Source organism: Perna viridis, chromosome 13 (genome assembly GCF_037379345.1).
Source record: "Perna viridis isolate PV_CMFRI_1.1 ecotype Kerala chromosome 13, ASM3737934v1, whole genome shotgun sequence".
NCBI lineage: Eukaryota > Metazoa > Mollusca > Bivalvia > Mytilida > Mytilidae > Perna > Perna viridis.
The window spans coordinates 34,638,172-34,653,850 of NC_142457.1; the positions used below are offsets into that span (position 1 = coordinate 34,638,172).

At 34.2% G+C, this 15,679-nt stretch overlaps 1 protein-coding gene across 1 annotated transcript; it reads right to left on the bottom strand.

Annotated features, from left to right (window-relative positions):
* Positions 1–3,690: 3,690 nt before the first annotated feature.
* On the bottom strand, positions 3,691–14,454 carry LOC148600591 (uncharacterized). Its single transcript, XM_088558238.1, has 4 exons — positions 12,685–14,454; positions 9,198–12,555; positions 8,723–8,897; positions 3,691–8,021 (listed from the first exon to the last, which is right to left on the bottom strand). The coding sequence occupies exons 1-4, from the start codon at positions 13,764–13,766 to the stop codon at positions 5,500–5,502; spliced, it is 7,137 nt and encodes a 2,378-aa protein (XP_088414364.1). The 5' UTR covers positions 13,767–14,454; the 3' UTR covers positions 3,691–5,499.
* Between the last annotated feature and the right edge of the window lie 1,225 nt (positions 14,455–15,679).

Here is a 15,679-nt window from a genome sequence, read left to right on the forward strand (position 1 = left end):
TAAGAACAAGGAGTGGCATGTATACATATGGACCATCCATTGTTTACAAAAGGACCGTTCATTGTATACACAGGGACTGTTCAATGACACACTGCCTACAAAAATGATGATACTATATAATTTTCAATCTGCCCACTGACTGTCTTAGAATTTGAACTCCCAATGCCCTGCCTTATTTCAGCATTTTACCCCCACCTCCACACACACAAACCCAGATTTCGGCTTTAAAGGAGAGATGTTTATACATGTATGTACATTGTAAATATGCATGGGTGGTACACACATTCACTACCTGTAATATTGGTAATACCATTTCACTATTAATGTAAAAGAAAACTTCTGAACGCTATTAGTGGATTCAGTGGGAGTACATGTATATTACGTCCCAGAAGTTTATCCTGGGGGTGGGGGGATATTCCAATACCATATACTTGAATGAGTTGATCGTGTTAGATTTAGTGGATATTTATTTAAATTATTATTTATTTCATTAATCCTTATACAAGTACATGGAAATAATATACTAGTAATAATTTATTCCTTTAACTGTCTCTTCCTTAACTGTAACCCCCAAAAACACTCAATGGGTGTGCTTAGTTGTACTTAGACAGGCTTTTCAGGTTACACACAGGGCGTGTTTGTGCTACTGTTTTAAAGAATTACACTCAGCAATTATCGAAATATTAGTTGCTCTCACTCATGCAGAATAAGGATATGATTATTTATCAAAGAATCAGCTTTGGCCTTTGTCAAACAAACAAAAAAAAATATTATATGATTTCATGAGCGGATCCAGAGATTTCGAAAAACTGGTTCCAGAATAATGGGTACAAGGCTAAGAATTGCTGATCTGAGGTACAAAACATAATAAAAAATGTCATTAACAACTGTCTATACAATATTATATAATTAGTCGTGAAGGACAGTATCCAATTCCAAAATGAGATATATATATAGTTGACTCGCTGATTAATCTTTATTCTTTTTTTTTATTTTTGCAAAAAAAAATTTTAAAATCTTCCAACAAAAATGGGATTTAAACTTCTGACCCCTACATTCCAAATCTGCCAGAGGTTCAAATATGTACTAATAGTGGTTTTAATAATCATCAAAACAAGTGCTGTCCCTTTGGCAGTTACTGTGCTATGAGTTTGTCCGCTGTATAAATAATGACTGGTAATTATCTTAATGCTATAAAAGGATATGTTAATTAATCAGCGTACATTCAAATTGACACACTGTTCAAGTCTTGGTTGGTTGACATTTTTTGGACGTGTAAATTTCGGGCAGACAAGGAGAGCAATTGGAACTAATTTGCCATTTCCGCTACACTAAAAAATAACCTCAGATGCAAAACGGATAATTTCTTCTTGAAAAAAAAAAATGCTGGAATTGTAGTCATACACGAAAATAATGCTACCCACCAGGTGGTGCTAACAAATTTGGCTAGATATTACAAGAAATAAAGAACAATAACTAAGTGAAGAATGTTGGTCTCAGTATCGTATTAATTTTCCCATAGACTTCTATAGTGAAGTGCATATTTTTAGGATTTTTTAAAAAATATGTAAATTGATTCAATAAAACTTTCACTTATGTAGCATTTCTAAGGACATGTGAAAAAATAATTTCCCGCAAAGAAAATAGGGTGAGTCCACGAAGATTGGACAGAAAAGTGGTCTTGAACTATAAATAGCCATTTTCCCTACTTTCACTTTCGTTTTGCACTCACCAAACCAACCTTTTCAGTGGAACATTTTTATGATATTATGTTAGATTTTCTTTTAAAAAAGTTCTTCATCTTACAGTGTGATGTTTGCTCTATTTTATAAGTCATTGTTCATGTCTTTTGACAAAATATTAGTTTGTAGAGAGGCAAAAAGAAAATGCACTATATTTTTATGGCATCCATGTTTTGACGTACACCTGCTCAGGGATATGCAATACGATACTGGTACCTGTTGGGGCGAAGCGAGGAGCTAGGCAAAAACAGTAATGGTAAAAAATATTTTCAGATGTCATATTAATCAAATATAATACACTATAACACCATAAATCATTTGCTTTAAATCTATAAATGGATCCTACTAGACATTAACATCAAAATTAACTTTTGGCGTCTCAAGTGGAGACAACTCTTCAACTAAATTAAAATAAATATAAGTTCCTATGAAAGGTAGCAAAGAAGGTCAAAAGTAACGAAATTGAACCCGTGAACAAAACATTATTTACAAAATACAGTAAATTATGCGTAGTAATAATATGAAATGGGGAAAAGTTAGAATATAACATTTGGAGATTTAGGAAAACAACAAATTATCTGTTGGTGCTTAGTTACTTAGCAAACATGAAAACTGTGCGTTAAAGGCTTTCAATAATAAAGTTCTAACACTTACCTTCCTAATAAATTGTCTAAACTTAGGAAAGCGTTGCAAACAAAACTATAAGTTCATGTTGCGTTATGAGTAAATATGAGTTATCTCCCTTGCTAACCATTTTAAAAGACGCTAATCTATTGTAAAGGTACTCAACAAATGACTCGAATTAAATAACAAAACTTAAAGATTACAAATGAATTCTACATTACCAAAATTCATCACTTTAAACAAAAATAAAATACTTCACAAAAAAGTTGAGGGGCAACTGCCTTTACGACCCTTTTAATTTGCTTCCGAGAATAAGTTACCCAATTGCAAACAAAATAACAAAAATATAATTGAGTTGCACGCATTGCAAAAATGCAACCGAGAAGCCTCTTTAATTAAGTCTTGCACTTAAAAAGGAAAATAAAATTTACTAACCTGAAAATATGCAAAGGTCTGTGAATGAAAATACTTTATTACAACTGGCTGGTTAAACTCCAAATCAGGAATGAAGGGTAACTACACCAAAAGGGGCATTCACAGATTTACCATAGTTGATTATGGTATATGGAAGATAATCCTCGAGGCGCAGCCGAGAGCATTTCTTTTTCATATGCGACTATCGTATAACCAATTTAGCTCATACTTTATTTGCCGAGATATCAATGAAGTTCAATCATAAACATCATCATTAGACCAATTGAAGACTAATTAGAACTCGGGGAAGAAACTGCAAACGGAACTTAGGACAAACCCTATAATTGGTATTCACATGAATGTCAACTCACCAACAATATACAAGACACAAAAAAAAAATATCTGTCATATGAAAGATATCAGACAACGTACATGTAAGCTTCGGAAACATTCCTCTGCTTGAACCAGATAGTGACGAATCTACGAATTTTCGTTATATGGTATTCCAACCCAAGACTTGTACTTTCAACAGGAAAATTGAAGGAAAAAAATCAAGTTACATATACAAATGTACTTTCAACCGACATAAACCATTTTTGACGGTAGGCCCGGTTCAGCACCACATTATAAAAAAAATTATACAAGGATTTTATAGTTACGTGATACATACACTTAATGTGCAATGCTATTAAAAACAAGTACTTTTTTTCAAACTAGAGGCTCTAGAATGCCTGAATCGCTCACCTGGTCAAAACTAGTCTTTATAACTTTCTAAAGCTGGACGCATGACCTAACCGTACTAATGTCACAAGAATCATTTAATCAACACAGAGCAACTTAGTTAACCGCCCGGTTTTCATATTACAACATAAATCTCTAATTGTCATTTGTTTTCTAGGGCAATTGATGTAATACGCTTTTGGTGTATTTTTCGGTAGAGCAAATTTTGGGAACTAGCTCTCAGGTGTTTGTGTAGAGGAGTTTTGTAGTAATGGTTGTTTGAGCCAGACGACAGAAACGACTCAAGGTCTTTGGTCGGTGGCCTGTTATAATAGAAAATAAAAGTTTGGTTTAAAACTTTATTTTCGTCCGATGCGTCATAAAAGTCCACATTTACAACAAATCATACATACAATAGTCAAACCAAAAATGCAAAATAACACAGACAATTTCATACAATTAAACATTCAGTTTCAACACTAAATTAAATAAGTTTTTCTCCTCATATTATAAATAACTTCCCCCTTTTCTGAAATAACATTTATTTAAAGTCACTACTTCCTATACTAATTATAACTTCAAACTTTCTTTAATTTTACCGTTTAATTATTATACTTGTTCTGAATATTTTCACTGTCTTTTTATTTCATTAATAATAATTTCTCCCTGAAAACTGTGCAATAACTGCTCCCTTCACTTGCAAAAACCGGAAGTGACCATATGACTTACAACTGTAACACAATATATTAACACTGACATTTTTAATCATTTATCAATGTGCATGATTAAAACATTACACCACAACACAACAACATATACATGTATTTACATAATGTGCACCTTAAATAAGAAATTGCATATCATTAAATGCAAATTAGAAGTGTAGAAGATATTTTACCGCGAATATTTAATTCCCTGAATACAAATTGAATAAAATTAAAATAAATGAATAAAAATATATAAAATATATAATTCACTAACCTGTTATAATAGAAAATAAAAGTTTGGTTTAAAACTTTATTTTCGTCCGATGCGTCATAAAAGTGCCGCACCGGACGGAACATTTCTTTTTATATGGAATTAAGGCCTAAATTCAAAATCAACCAATAAAAATAAAGAAATAATTTCGTACCTAAGGAAACGTGTAGGAATATAAAAAATATACTATTTCCTTTGCGGAACAAAGGTTGTGATGTGGTATTAATCTCCCATGTGTTTGTCACCTGTTCAATCTTAAGTAACACAATGGGCTTAATTAGATAGTTCATTTTACATCCGGATTAAGAATGTTTGGGAACAAAGGATTGACCCTAGAGTAAATAACTTCTACTAACACTCAAAAGATAATTTGACAACTTAGACTTAATTGTACAAATTTGATAAAAATGCCTTCAATAAGTAATATTTACAACAATGAAAAGCTAAATTATGAAACAAACTGAAACATAAAACGCAACACAATTTCCTTCAGAAATTGTGCTATAATTTATTTACACATATTATTTAGAATATAAAACAAATGAATTTTAAAGGAAATTCTGACTTTATATTAAAACAAGAAAATCTCCCTTACTATAATTCCCCTGTGCTCCAACTGCTTTGGACCCCAAAGCTAAATTATGAAACTAACCATCCTACCATTATAGCTATGTGTCCGTCATTTGTGAAGCATCCCCTGTCTTGCAGGTGATAGCATTAACCATCCGTCTGTACATGTCAACTATAAGGAAGAAGGGAAGTTAATCTGCCAAGTATCATGATAAATAACTTTTAAATAGAAAAAAAAATATGGGATAGAACTGGTTGATCTTTTAGTACCAGGTTCAGTTAAATTGTCTGAAACATATAAAAGAAGATGGTAAGACATAATATATATATAAGAGACATAAAATGAAACAAACAATACTATAACACAATTATAACAAAATTTGAACATAATGTAATTGTATCAAAATTTTAGTATTGCAGATCAAGGTTTCACAAATGTACTGAATGTAGCTTACAATTGTGGATATAATGTCGATCCTTCTTTTACATCAATATCGTTAACATTTTTAGATTGATCAACTTGTTGGTTTTGTAACAAGGAGAGATAACCATGGTGAATAATAACAACATAAGCACAAAATGGCTGACTCAAAATTATTTTTAGTTTACGCCAAGTGAAAAAGTCAACATCAATAGCAGAAGGAACAGCAATAGACTGTCCTGTTAGTTTGTTTGTAATTGTAAAATTTCTCCATGTAGTAAACAATTTGCATGAAGGAAATGATGACATAGTTACCCGTGGGATATTTGGCGTGGTAATATCCCAGTAAGATGGGCACAGAGATAATGATACAACTGGCACAATAACACAATTCCCCCCAGAGGTAATTTCTATAGCTATGATAGTAGGTTTTTTCGACTTCTTTTTATAAACAAATATCATAATAATGACCAACAATACAAGAACAGTTATACTTAGTACTACAGAAGCATGAATCCATGAAAATGCAGAAGAAATAAAATTGTTTATAATATTGGTTTCATCATCAGCAGAGTTTTGACGAGTAGTCGGGGCATGATAAATAAAGGAAGGCACAGTTTGTGACTTAGCTTGGGACACTTGTTGTAAAATAAACATGGCAGTTGCCATTTTTCTTACTTTGTAAAATAAGCAAATACAAGTAATAAATGACAAAAATCCAATGGTAAATGTAATAAAAATCAAAATTGCATTTAAATCTGGCCACTCAGATTGTAGTTGGATGTCCCCTGTTAGCAGTGGTTCTGTTAATGTTTGAAAAATTTGTGCATCCTTCTTTGCAGCTAGTGCCATCTTTTTAAGATTTAAGTGTTGTTCTGTATCTGCTGCAAGTAAGTTTGACATGTTGTGTGAATATATTCTAAAATCAGGTACCTCAAGTGTGACCTGTGATGGAAATGTAGTGTCCCCTAACAGATGTTTTAGTCTGTCCTCATCAAAAAACTGTGTCAATAATGCAAGATTTACTGGATGAAGCACTGAAAAATCTGATGTATCATTTGTTGGATAAAGTGATTTTTCACTGTAACACTCAACTAACCTTGGTGCAAAGTAAATGGTTCTAGAAGACAAAGAACATTTGCAAGGAATGTTAACAATGCATAGAGAACAAGGTGGTATTAATGTTTGGTGATCAGGGCAATTTAGTGTAATGGTATTGTTATTTCGGTAGACCAAAACAGAAGTGGGTGTCAATTCAACAATATTAATAATAAGATGGTTATGAAAGAACCTGAAATTACAGTGCTTGTTAACTAAGTCCACATCATTGTTAAATAATGCAATGGTGCACCCTGGAACCTGTGTTGGTGTAAGTGCTACATTAAACGGACAGAAAATTGTCTGACCATACACACAATTAGTAAGATCATCAGTAGTCAGAGTGGTATAATAGTCGTGACTGTTAGTAACAGCTAAGTAGTTAGCAAGGGAAACAAGCTTGGTAGCATGCTTGGATGTGTGGTTTATTGGGACAGGCATGGATATTATTTTGTACAAGTTTAGGGGTTTGGTATGTGAAGAAACAGGAAAACGTAGTGTTATGTAAAGTGCAGAGTGGTTTCGAGCAAACAGGAAATTAGAATGGGTATAGTAGTAAGAAGGATTAAAGTGTGTCAAATAAAAGCCTGGGTGTGACTCTGTTAGTATTCTTTGGATTTTGTGCAAGGTTTGAGTTAGCATGTGCTTTGGTATTAGAAAAGGAGAGATTCTACCTTCAACTAAGCTTTGAATACTTGATTGCAGTTGATTTAGCTTCTCTCTCAAAATGTTACCATTATTAACAAGGTTAATTAATATAATTGACATGTTACTCATAGATTGCTGAAAAGAAGACATAGTTTTATAAAAATTATGTGTAACTTTTTGTATGTGTTCTGCATTTTGTTGTATGCCCTTCATCAAGTTAGATGTTCTGTTGTCAACTAGATTCATAAAGGATGACAAGTGTTCACCATGTTGATGTAATGCATTTGCAAACATGCGTGTCCTTGCATTTAAAGCATTTATGTGGTTAGCTAACAGGTTGACATCCCCCATTGTGGCTAATCCAAAAATACCTTTGGCCAAGTTGCCAATAAAAGGTAAAAGAGACCTCGATAAACGAGTTTCCTTAAAAATATTTGACTGTGGCACCAGAGTGTGAATTGACCGAATCGTTTGTAATAACTGTGATTCAGTTGAATCATGTAAAAAGTGAATAAAATTTAACATATTATTAAGTGATGAACATTCATGAATTGTTTGGTTACACATCGACATCCTTGTCAGCCTAACATCTTTTGGTAAATCAATTCTGAATGTATGTAACCATGACTCAGATGCCAGGTACAAAAATGATTGTTTCTTGAAAACAACACCATAGTTTATTCTTTGCACGAGACCTTTATCTTGTTCTGTCTTCTGTGCTTTGACGTATGTGGGTTTGTTCATCAGAACGGTTACAAGGACCATGATCTTAAGGAAGAGACTCCGTTGAATTGTCCAAAATTTACCTACAACGAGACAAAATGGAAAAAAAATTAATGTGATGTTGAGTCGGGTGTATGTTGATCAGACATACAATAGCACTATATACTCACAACAAGTTGTGAAACGGTGACCACAACACATTATTTTTAGAAAATGAAATGAATTCCTGTATTTTTGAGAAAAATTGCCAAAATAAACGAAAGAACTTGAAAAATAGTATATGGACGCCCTGGACAATTCATCAAAATCTATGACCTTTAAATCATACATTGGGTCAGCATATCTGATTTCATGGAACAACCCTTATTATTATTTTGTTTTATTATTATTATTAATATTATAATTACATGTATTATGTTTTTTTTCTACTACTATTTGCTTTGAATATAATTCTTGACATAATTTTATATCATTTCCGAAATTAATGATATCTTGTTATATTTATCTACAAATGTATAACTGTTAACAGTAATTTTGAATTTCTACCTAAATTGAATTTGCCTTGATTTATTTTTGAAACAAGTTTTCCTTCTTGTTCCTTTACTGGTATACCTGTTGTTTAACTGAACAAGTATATCAGCATTAAAACTCTCATTTGGTTCCCATGAAGAAGAACCATCCGCCCATTCAACTTTAAATTCTCGTCTCCCTCGTCTAAACCTAGCACCAGCTATTTTATTATAATTATATTCTGTAATTTCCCTATTTTGATTTTCATGCCTACCCTGTACCTGAGGTTGAGGAGGTTGAGGAGGGGTTGGAGGAGGTTGATTATTTACAACCTGATCTTGTGGATCAACTTGATCTGGTTGAATTTGATTCTGATGCTCATTATCATCCACAAGATCCTCTTCATTTGGATTCCTTATGTCCAATTGGTCACTTGGGTCATTATAATGCTTTAAATGACAAGCATTTATGAGTGACTTATGGACCTTTTGAGTCCTAAGATCCAAAAGCTTGTACGTGTAGTTTGGACCTTTTTGTGTTATGAGGTACGGTCCTTCAAATTTGTCATATAATTTGTGAGACTGACCGACAGGAACCTTGTTGATGGCTTTTAGAACTCGGTTACCAAGTTTAAAATCAGGAATTTTGGCTTTTTGATCATGAAGAGCTTTACTTTTTTCTTTATGAATTTTGTCATTTTTGGTTGCAATTTCATGCACAATTTGAAGATGTTCTTTTATTTCTTTCACATGATCTTTTGCCGATTGGCCTAAATTGTCTTTTGGTGTAAGAGCAATATCAAATGGTAAATTCATGTCTTCCCCAAACATCATGTGAAAGGGTGAATACTCCACTGAATTGGAGCATGGTGATTTTCTAAAAGCCATCATCACACTTGATAAATACAGTGGCCATTTATCTTGATTTTTCTCACAATAAATTCGCAGGGATTGCGCAATGGTGGAATTTTGTCGTTCCACCAACCCATTTGTTCTTGGATGGTACGACGATGTGTGATGCTGAGTAATATCGAAAATTTCGCACATTGATTGCACTAACTGTGACATGAATGATCTCCCTCTGTCCGAAAAAAGAACCCTCATTGCTCCATAACGGCAAATAATTTCATTATAAATAACTCTTGCAATTTCCTTTGACTCTTGGGATTTCAAAGGAAATGCTTCTGGCCACCTTGTAAACGAGTCAATGGCAAGAAGAATGTACTGATAGCCTTCTGGGCTTTTTTGAATAGGGCCGAGAATGTCAATTTGCCATCGTTCAAATCTTCCTACTTCTGGCATTGCAGTTAGAGGAGGGTTGAACGTGTTAAAATTTCTTTTTGCCATTTGACAACGGTTACAATGCTTTACATATTGCTCAACATCACCATATATGGTAGACCACCAATACTTGCATTTAATCGCCGCATGCGTCTTAGAGATGCCCATATGGCCACCACCAGCCATCCCATCATGATAGCTGCGAAGAAGGTCTGGGCGTAAAGCATTTGGTATACAAAGTTGTTTTATATATTTCTTGTCCTCCTGCTGACCCTTGCACCTGCGTTGACCTAAATGGTATAGTAAACCATTCATTATTTCATAATGCTCAGCTTCTGACACACATTTACGTCTGTCTTTTTCATTGTCTGGCAGGTTACCATTTGTTAGATAATCTACAATAAATTTAAAATCTTGGCTGTCTTTTTGCATCTGAAATAAAGCTTGACTGTCAGTTAGCACTTCATTTATTGGTGTTGTCTGTATAACACCAATAATTGGTGGTTCTTCACCTGGACGGAAGAAACGGATTTCAGTGTACTCTGTTTGACCCTTATTAGGATTGTCTGAAAGAGAAGGTTCTGTCATATTTTCTACTAGTTCTGAAACTGAATTTACTGTTTGCTGTTGATCTGATGGAACTTCTTGTTCACCGACTGTGTCTGAAACAGAAGAAACTTGTGTATCATTATTTTCAGGATACTCACGTCTGCTCAAAGCATCTGCAACAAAATTGGCTTTTCCAGGTTTGTGAACAATGTCAAAATTATACTGCTGTAATTTAATGGACCAACGCTGGAGACGCGCATCTTTTGAATTATATAAAAAGCAAAGAGCCCTGTGGTCAGTGTACACAGTAAACTTACCAGATGATAAGTATGTATGATACGCACGGACACCACAAAGAATAGCAAGACATTCTTTGTCTGTGGTGTTCCATTTTCGCTCTGCTTTATTCAGTGAGCGACCACCATATGCAATGACATGTTCCTTACCATCTGAGGAAACTTGTCCCAGAATATAGCCAATTGCTTTATCTGAAGCATCACATGTCAAAATAAACTTTTTGGAACTGTCTGGATAAGACAAAATAGGAGCCGAAATCAGCTTTTCCTTTAAAATGTTAAAAGCTTCCTCACATTTCTCAGTCCAACAGAATTTCTTGTCTTTGGACATGAGTGCATTGAGGGGAGCTGCAATTTTTGAGAAATCTGGGATAAATTTCCTATAATAATTGGCCATACCAATAAACGATCTGACCTGTGTTTGTGTTGTGGGTCTTGGAAAGCTTTTAACAGCATCAGTCTTTTCTGGGTCTACCTCAACTCCATTTTTTGAAATAATATGTCCAAGAAATTTTAACTTTTTCACTGCAAAGTGGCACTTGTCAGGGTGTAATTTGAGATTGAATTTTTCCAAACGTTCAAAAACTTGTGCCAAGTGAGATAAATGGTTCTCAAAGGTGTCACTAAAGATTAAAATGTCATCAACATAGACCAGAACTGACTTCCAATTTAACCCACGAAGTATTGATGTCATCAAAGTCTGAAAACTGATTGGCGCATTTGTCAATCCGAATGGCATACGGGTCCATTCGTACACACCATTCTGTGTGATAAAAGCAGCCTTGTTCTTAGAAGATGGGTCTAATGGAATTTGCCAAAAACCAGACCTCATATCGACCGATGAAAAATACCTTGCCTTTGCATCACCTATTGCATCAAAGACACTCTCTAAATGAGGCAAAGGGAAAGACATAGGAATAGTAATTTTGTTGAGACGTCGATAATCGACTGCAAAGCGAAATTCATTATTTTTCTTTCGCACTAAAACAACAGGTGAATGCCAAACAGAATTTGATGGCTCAATAATACCATTTTGAAGCATCTCCTCAACCTGCCTATCTATCTCTTTTCGGTTGTGAGCTGAAGTTCTATAACTTGGTAAAGTTACAGGTTTAGCCCCAGGTACAGTTTCAATTTGGTGCGAGTAAGCATTTGTTACTCCAAGTTCACTCAAGTCTTTTGCAAAAACCTTTTTATGTTTGTTTAATAAACTAAGAAGTTCCTTCTTTTGGCTTTCATTTAAATCTGAATTTGTGAAATCAAATTTTAAAGTTTTTGACTCATCAGACTTTGACTTTGATTTGTCACTTATAGCAACCTCTGTGTCTAAAGGTAAAACATTAGCCTCATTAATTGCTACTACATCTGCAAGGACTTGTCTTTTTGGTAACACAATGTCCTTGTAAGTAGGGTTGAGTAGTTTCATCATGGCTTTACCTTTGTTTACAGATACTACACACTTGGCAGCTACAAGATGTTTGATGGTCAATGTGGGCTTAGGTTCTAAAATAACTTGTGACCCATGATGATGTTTTGAAACTGAAACCGAAATAACTGTTTCTGACATTTTTGGTATAACAACAGATTCAACTGTTCTAGCTAAACCTGCTGCTTCATAAATAGCAGACACTAAGCTCACATTGTCATCTTCAATGTGGAGGGTTTTTGTTCCACAGTTTATTACTGCCTTGTAAAAGTGACAGAAATCTTCCCCCAGTATTAAAGAGTGATGGATATTTTCAATAACATGAAAAGGATATTCCAAAGCTTTACCTCCAATTTTTACCTCTAAAACAACTCTGCCAAGTACAAGTAATCTATCACCACCTACTCCTTTTATAACATTATATTTTGATTCATGCATTTGTGACTTAGCATAACATGTTTTGTCAAAAAACTCTTTACTGACAACACTAATTGATGCCCCAGTGTCAACTAAAGCAAAAGTTTTCTTATCCCCAATATGCACTTCAGTTGTATTCCTGTGCAAAGGCATTGTAAAATTTACATCTGCACAGTCATTATCTCTGTGCCTATCTCCAGACGGGTGTCTAAAGATAGGCGCGCACCCCTAATTCCTATTACAATTCACCATGTTTGCAGGGTTATACCAACAAGCCGCCCTAATATGTCCCCTTCTTTTACATTCAGTACAAGTTTCAAATCTTGCCAAACATTGATTCCTTGATCTACAATACTCACGATTACAACGGGAACATTTGGTATTGTGGTTCTGTTGTCTGTTTTGTGGCATTGGTCTGTAGCGATTAAAATTGTCTTGTCTTGGTCTGCTACCTCCTTGATTTGGATTACCACGTCTATACTGATTTTGCTCCGTCGGTTGGTGTCTGAATCGGCCCTGATCACTAATTGCTGCCATAACTGCTTCATTACCAGCTTTCAGTTCATTTATTTGTCCTATCAGATCTCTAATGACTGCATTTACATCACCTGCGGGTTGTGTTTTTGTCACAAGTAATGTCATCTCTGCCCTACAGGCTCGCACGCGAAGATCTTCCATGTTGACTGGATCCTGTGGAATCACTATGTTTGCCAAGGCTGGTTTTAGTCCTCTCATAGCTTTGGTCATCAATGAATTCTCAGTGACATCAGCATCAGCAAACTGTTTTAAAACCCTGTGAATATAGTCGTCCACTGTCTCCTGTTCGCCTTGAGAAATATCCATTAGCTCCACATTTAGCTGTGTGGGTCGAAATCTTTTCAAAAATGCCTCTTTTAGTAGATTGAAGGATTTTTTTATACTGTCGTTCAGATTGTTATACCAATATTCCGCATTCCCTTCAAGGTAACAAGGAAAATACTGGCATATCCTGGCTTCTGTAAGTCCTTGTAAAGTCATGTAAGTCAGGAATGACTTCCACCATTGCACAACAGAACCTTTACCACTAAATTTTCTCACTGGCATTAAATGCGGTGGTACCGGCATTTGAAATTGTGGCAATGGCTGTTGTAGCTGTGTAGCAGCAGTTGCTGCAATTGGCTGCACTTGGGGAGTTACCTCAGTTCTGGTCACTACAGGAGGATCTTGTCTTCTTGCAGTGTCACTTGTTTCATCCACCCTGCCATCATCATTGGTCTCCATCTCCTGGTGGACTTCAATGGTCTGGTTAATGGGTGCTCCTCCTACAGGCATATCTTCGACTGTTCCAGAAGATCTTAACCAATATGCCATACACCGACACCTGACTCCGGGATTTTAAGTCCTCCACCACTTGATGTAATACGCTTTTGGTGTATTTTTCGGTAGAGCAAATTTTGGGAACTAGCTCTCAGGTGTTTGTGTAGAGGAGTTTTGTAGTAATGGTTGTTTGAGCCAGACGACAGAAACGACTCAAGGTCTTTGGTCGGTGGCCTGTTATAATAGAAAATAAAAGTTTGGTTTAAAACTTTATTTTCGTCCGATGCGTCATAAAAGTCCACATTTACAACAAATCATACATACAATAGTCAAACCAAAAATGCAAAATAACACAGACAATTTCATACAATTAAACATTCAGTTTCAACACTAAATTAAATAAGTTTTTCTCCTCATATTATAAATAACTTCCCCCTTTTCTGAAATAACATTTATTTAAAGTCACTACTTCCTATACTAATTATAACTTCAAACTTTCTTTAATTTTACCGTTTAATTATTATACTTGTTCTGAATATTTTCACTGTCTTTTTATTTCATTAATAATAATTTCTCCCTGAAAACTGTGCAATAACTGCTCCCTTCACTTGCAAAAACCGGAAGTGACCATATGACTTACAACTGTAACACAATATATTAACACTGACATTTTTAATCATTTATCAATGTGCATGATTAAAACATTACACCACAACACAACAACATATACATGTATTTACATAATGTACACCTTAAATAAGAAATTGCATATCATTAAATGCAAATTAGAAGTGTAGAAGATATTTTACCGCGAATATTTAATTCCCTGAATACAAATTGAATAAAATTAAAATAAATGAATAAAAATATATAAAATATATAATTCACTAACCTGTTATAATAGAAAATAAAAGTTTGGTTTAAAACTTTATTTTCGTCCGATGCGTCATAAAAGTGCCGCACCGGACGGAACATTTCTTTTTATATGGAATTAAGGCCTAAATTCAAAATCAACCAATAAAAATAAAGAAATAATTTCGTACCTAAGGAAACGTGTAGGAATATAAAAAATATACTATTTCCTTTGCGGAACAAAGGTTGTGATGTGGTATTAATCTCCCATGTGTTTGTCACCTGTTCAATCTTAAGTAACACAATGGGCTTAATTAGATAGTTCATTTTACATCCGGATTAAGAATGTTTGGGAACAAAGGATTGACCCTAGAGTAAATAACTTCTACTAACACTCAAAAGATAATTTGACAACTTAGACTTAATTGTACAAATTTGATAAAAATGCCTTCAATAAGTAATATTTACAACAATGAAAAGCTAAATTATGAAACAAACTGAAACATAAAACGCAACACAATTTCCTTCAGAAATTGTGCTATAATTTATTTACACATATTATTTAGAATATAAAACAAATGAATTTTAAAGGAAATTCTGACTTTATATTAAAACAAGAAAATCTCCCTTACTATACAATAACTCATAAATTGAGCAACAGATCTTTATGACAATTTCAGAAGAGGTCGGTTTTACCATGCTGATCAATTTCCCCCCTAGAAAATTAGACTAAACCCTTTGGTTTTCAAGTTATTTCAACATGTCCTCATTTTTGTTAGTGGCGGCATTTATTTCGGCAGATATTGTTAAGGATATCCTAACAAAGATTCATGCAATGTTTGTTTACAATCTATCCTATGGCTTGAAGTTGTCTAAGAGAAGATTTTAAAAAAATCCATTTCAGTACCCATAACTGATTCATTTTTCAACGGATCTTGCTGAAAATTTCGGCATTCACGTACATGTAGGTAATTCCATCATGCTGAACAATTTTAATCACTGCCAGATTTTAAAATTGAAATGTAAAATTCAGGGAAAAAATCCATTTCAGGACCCATTACTCATTCATTTGTCAACGGATCTTTCTGAATATTTCGGCATAGGTCCACCCCATC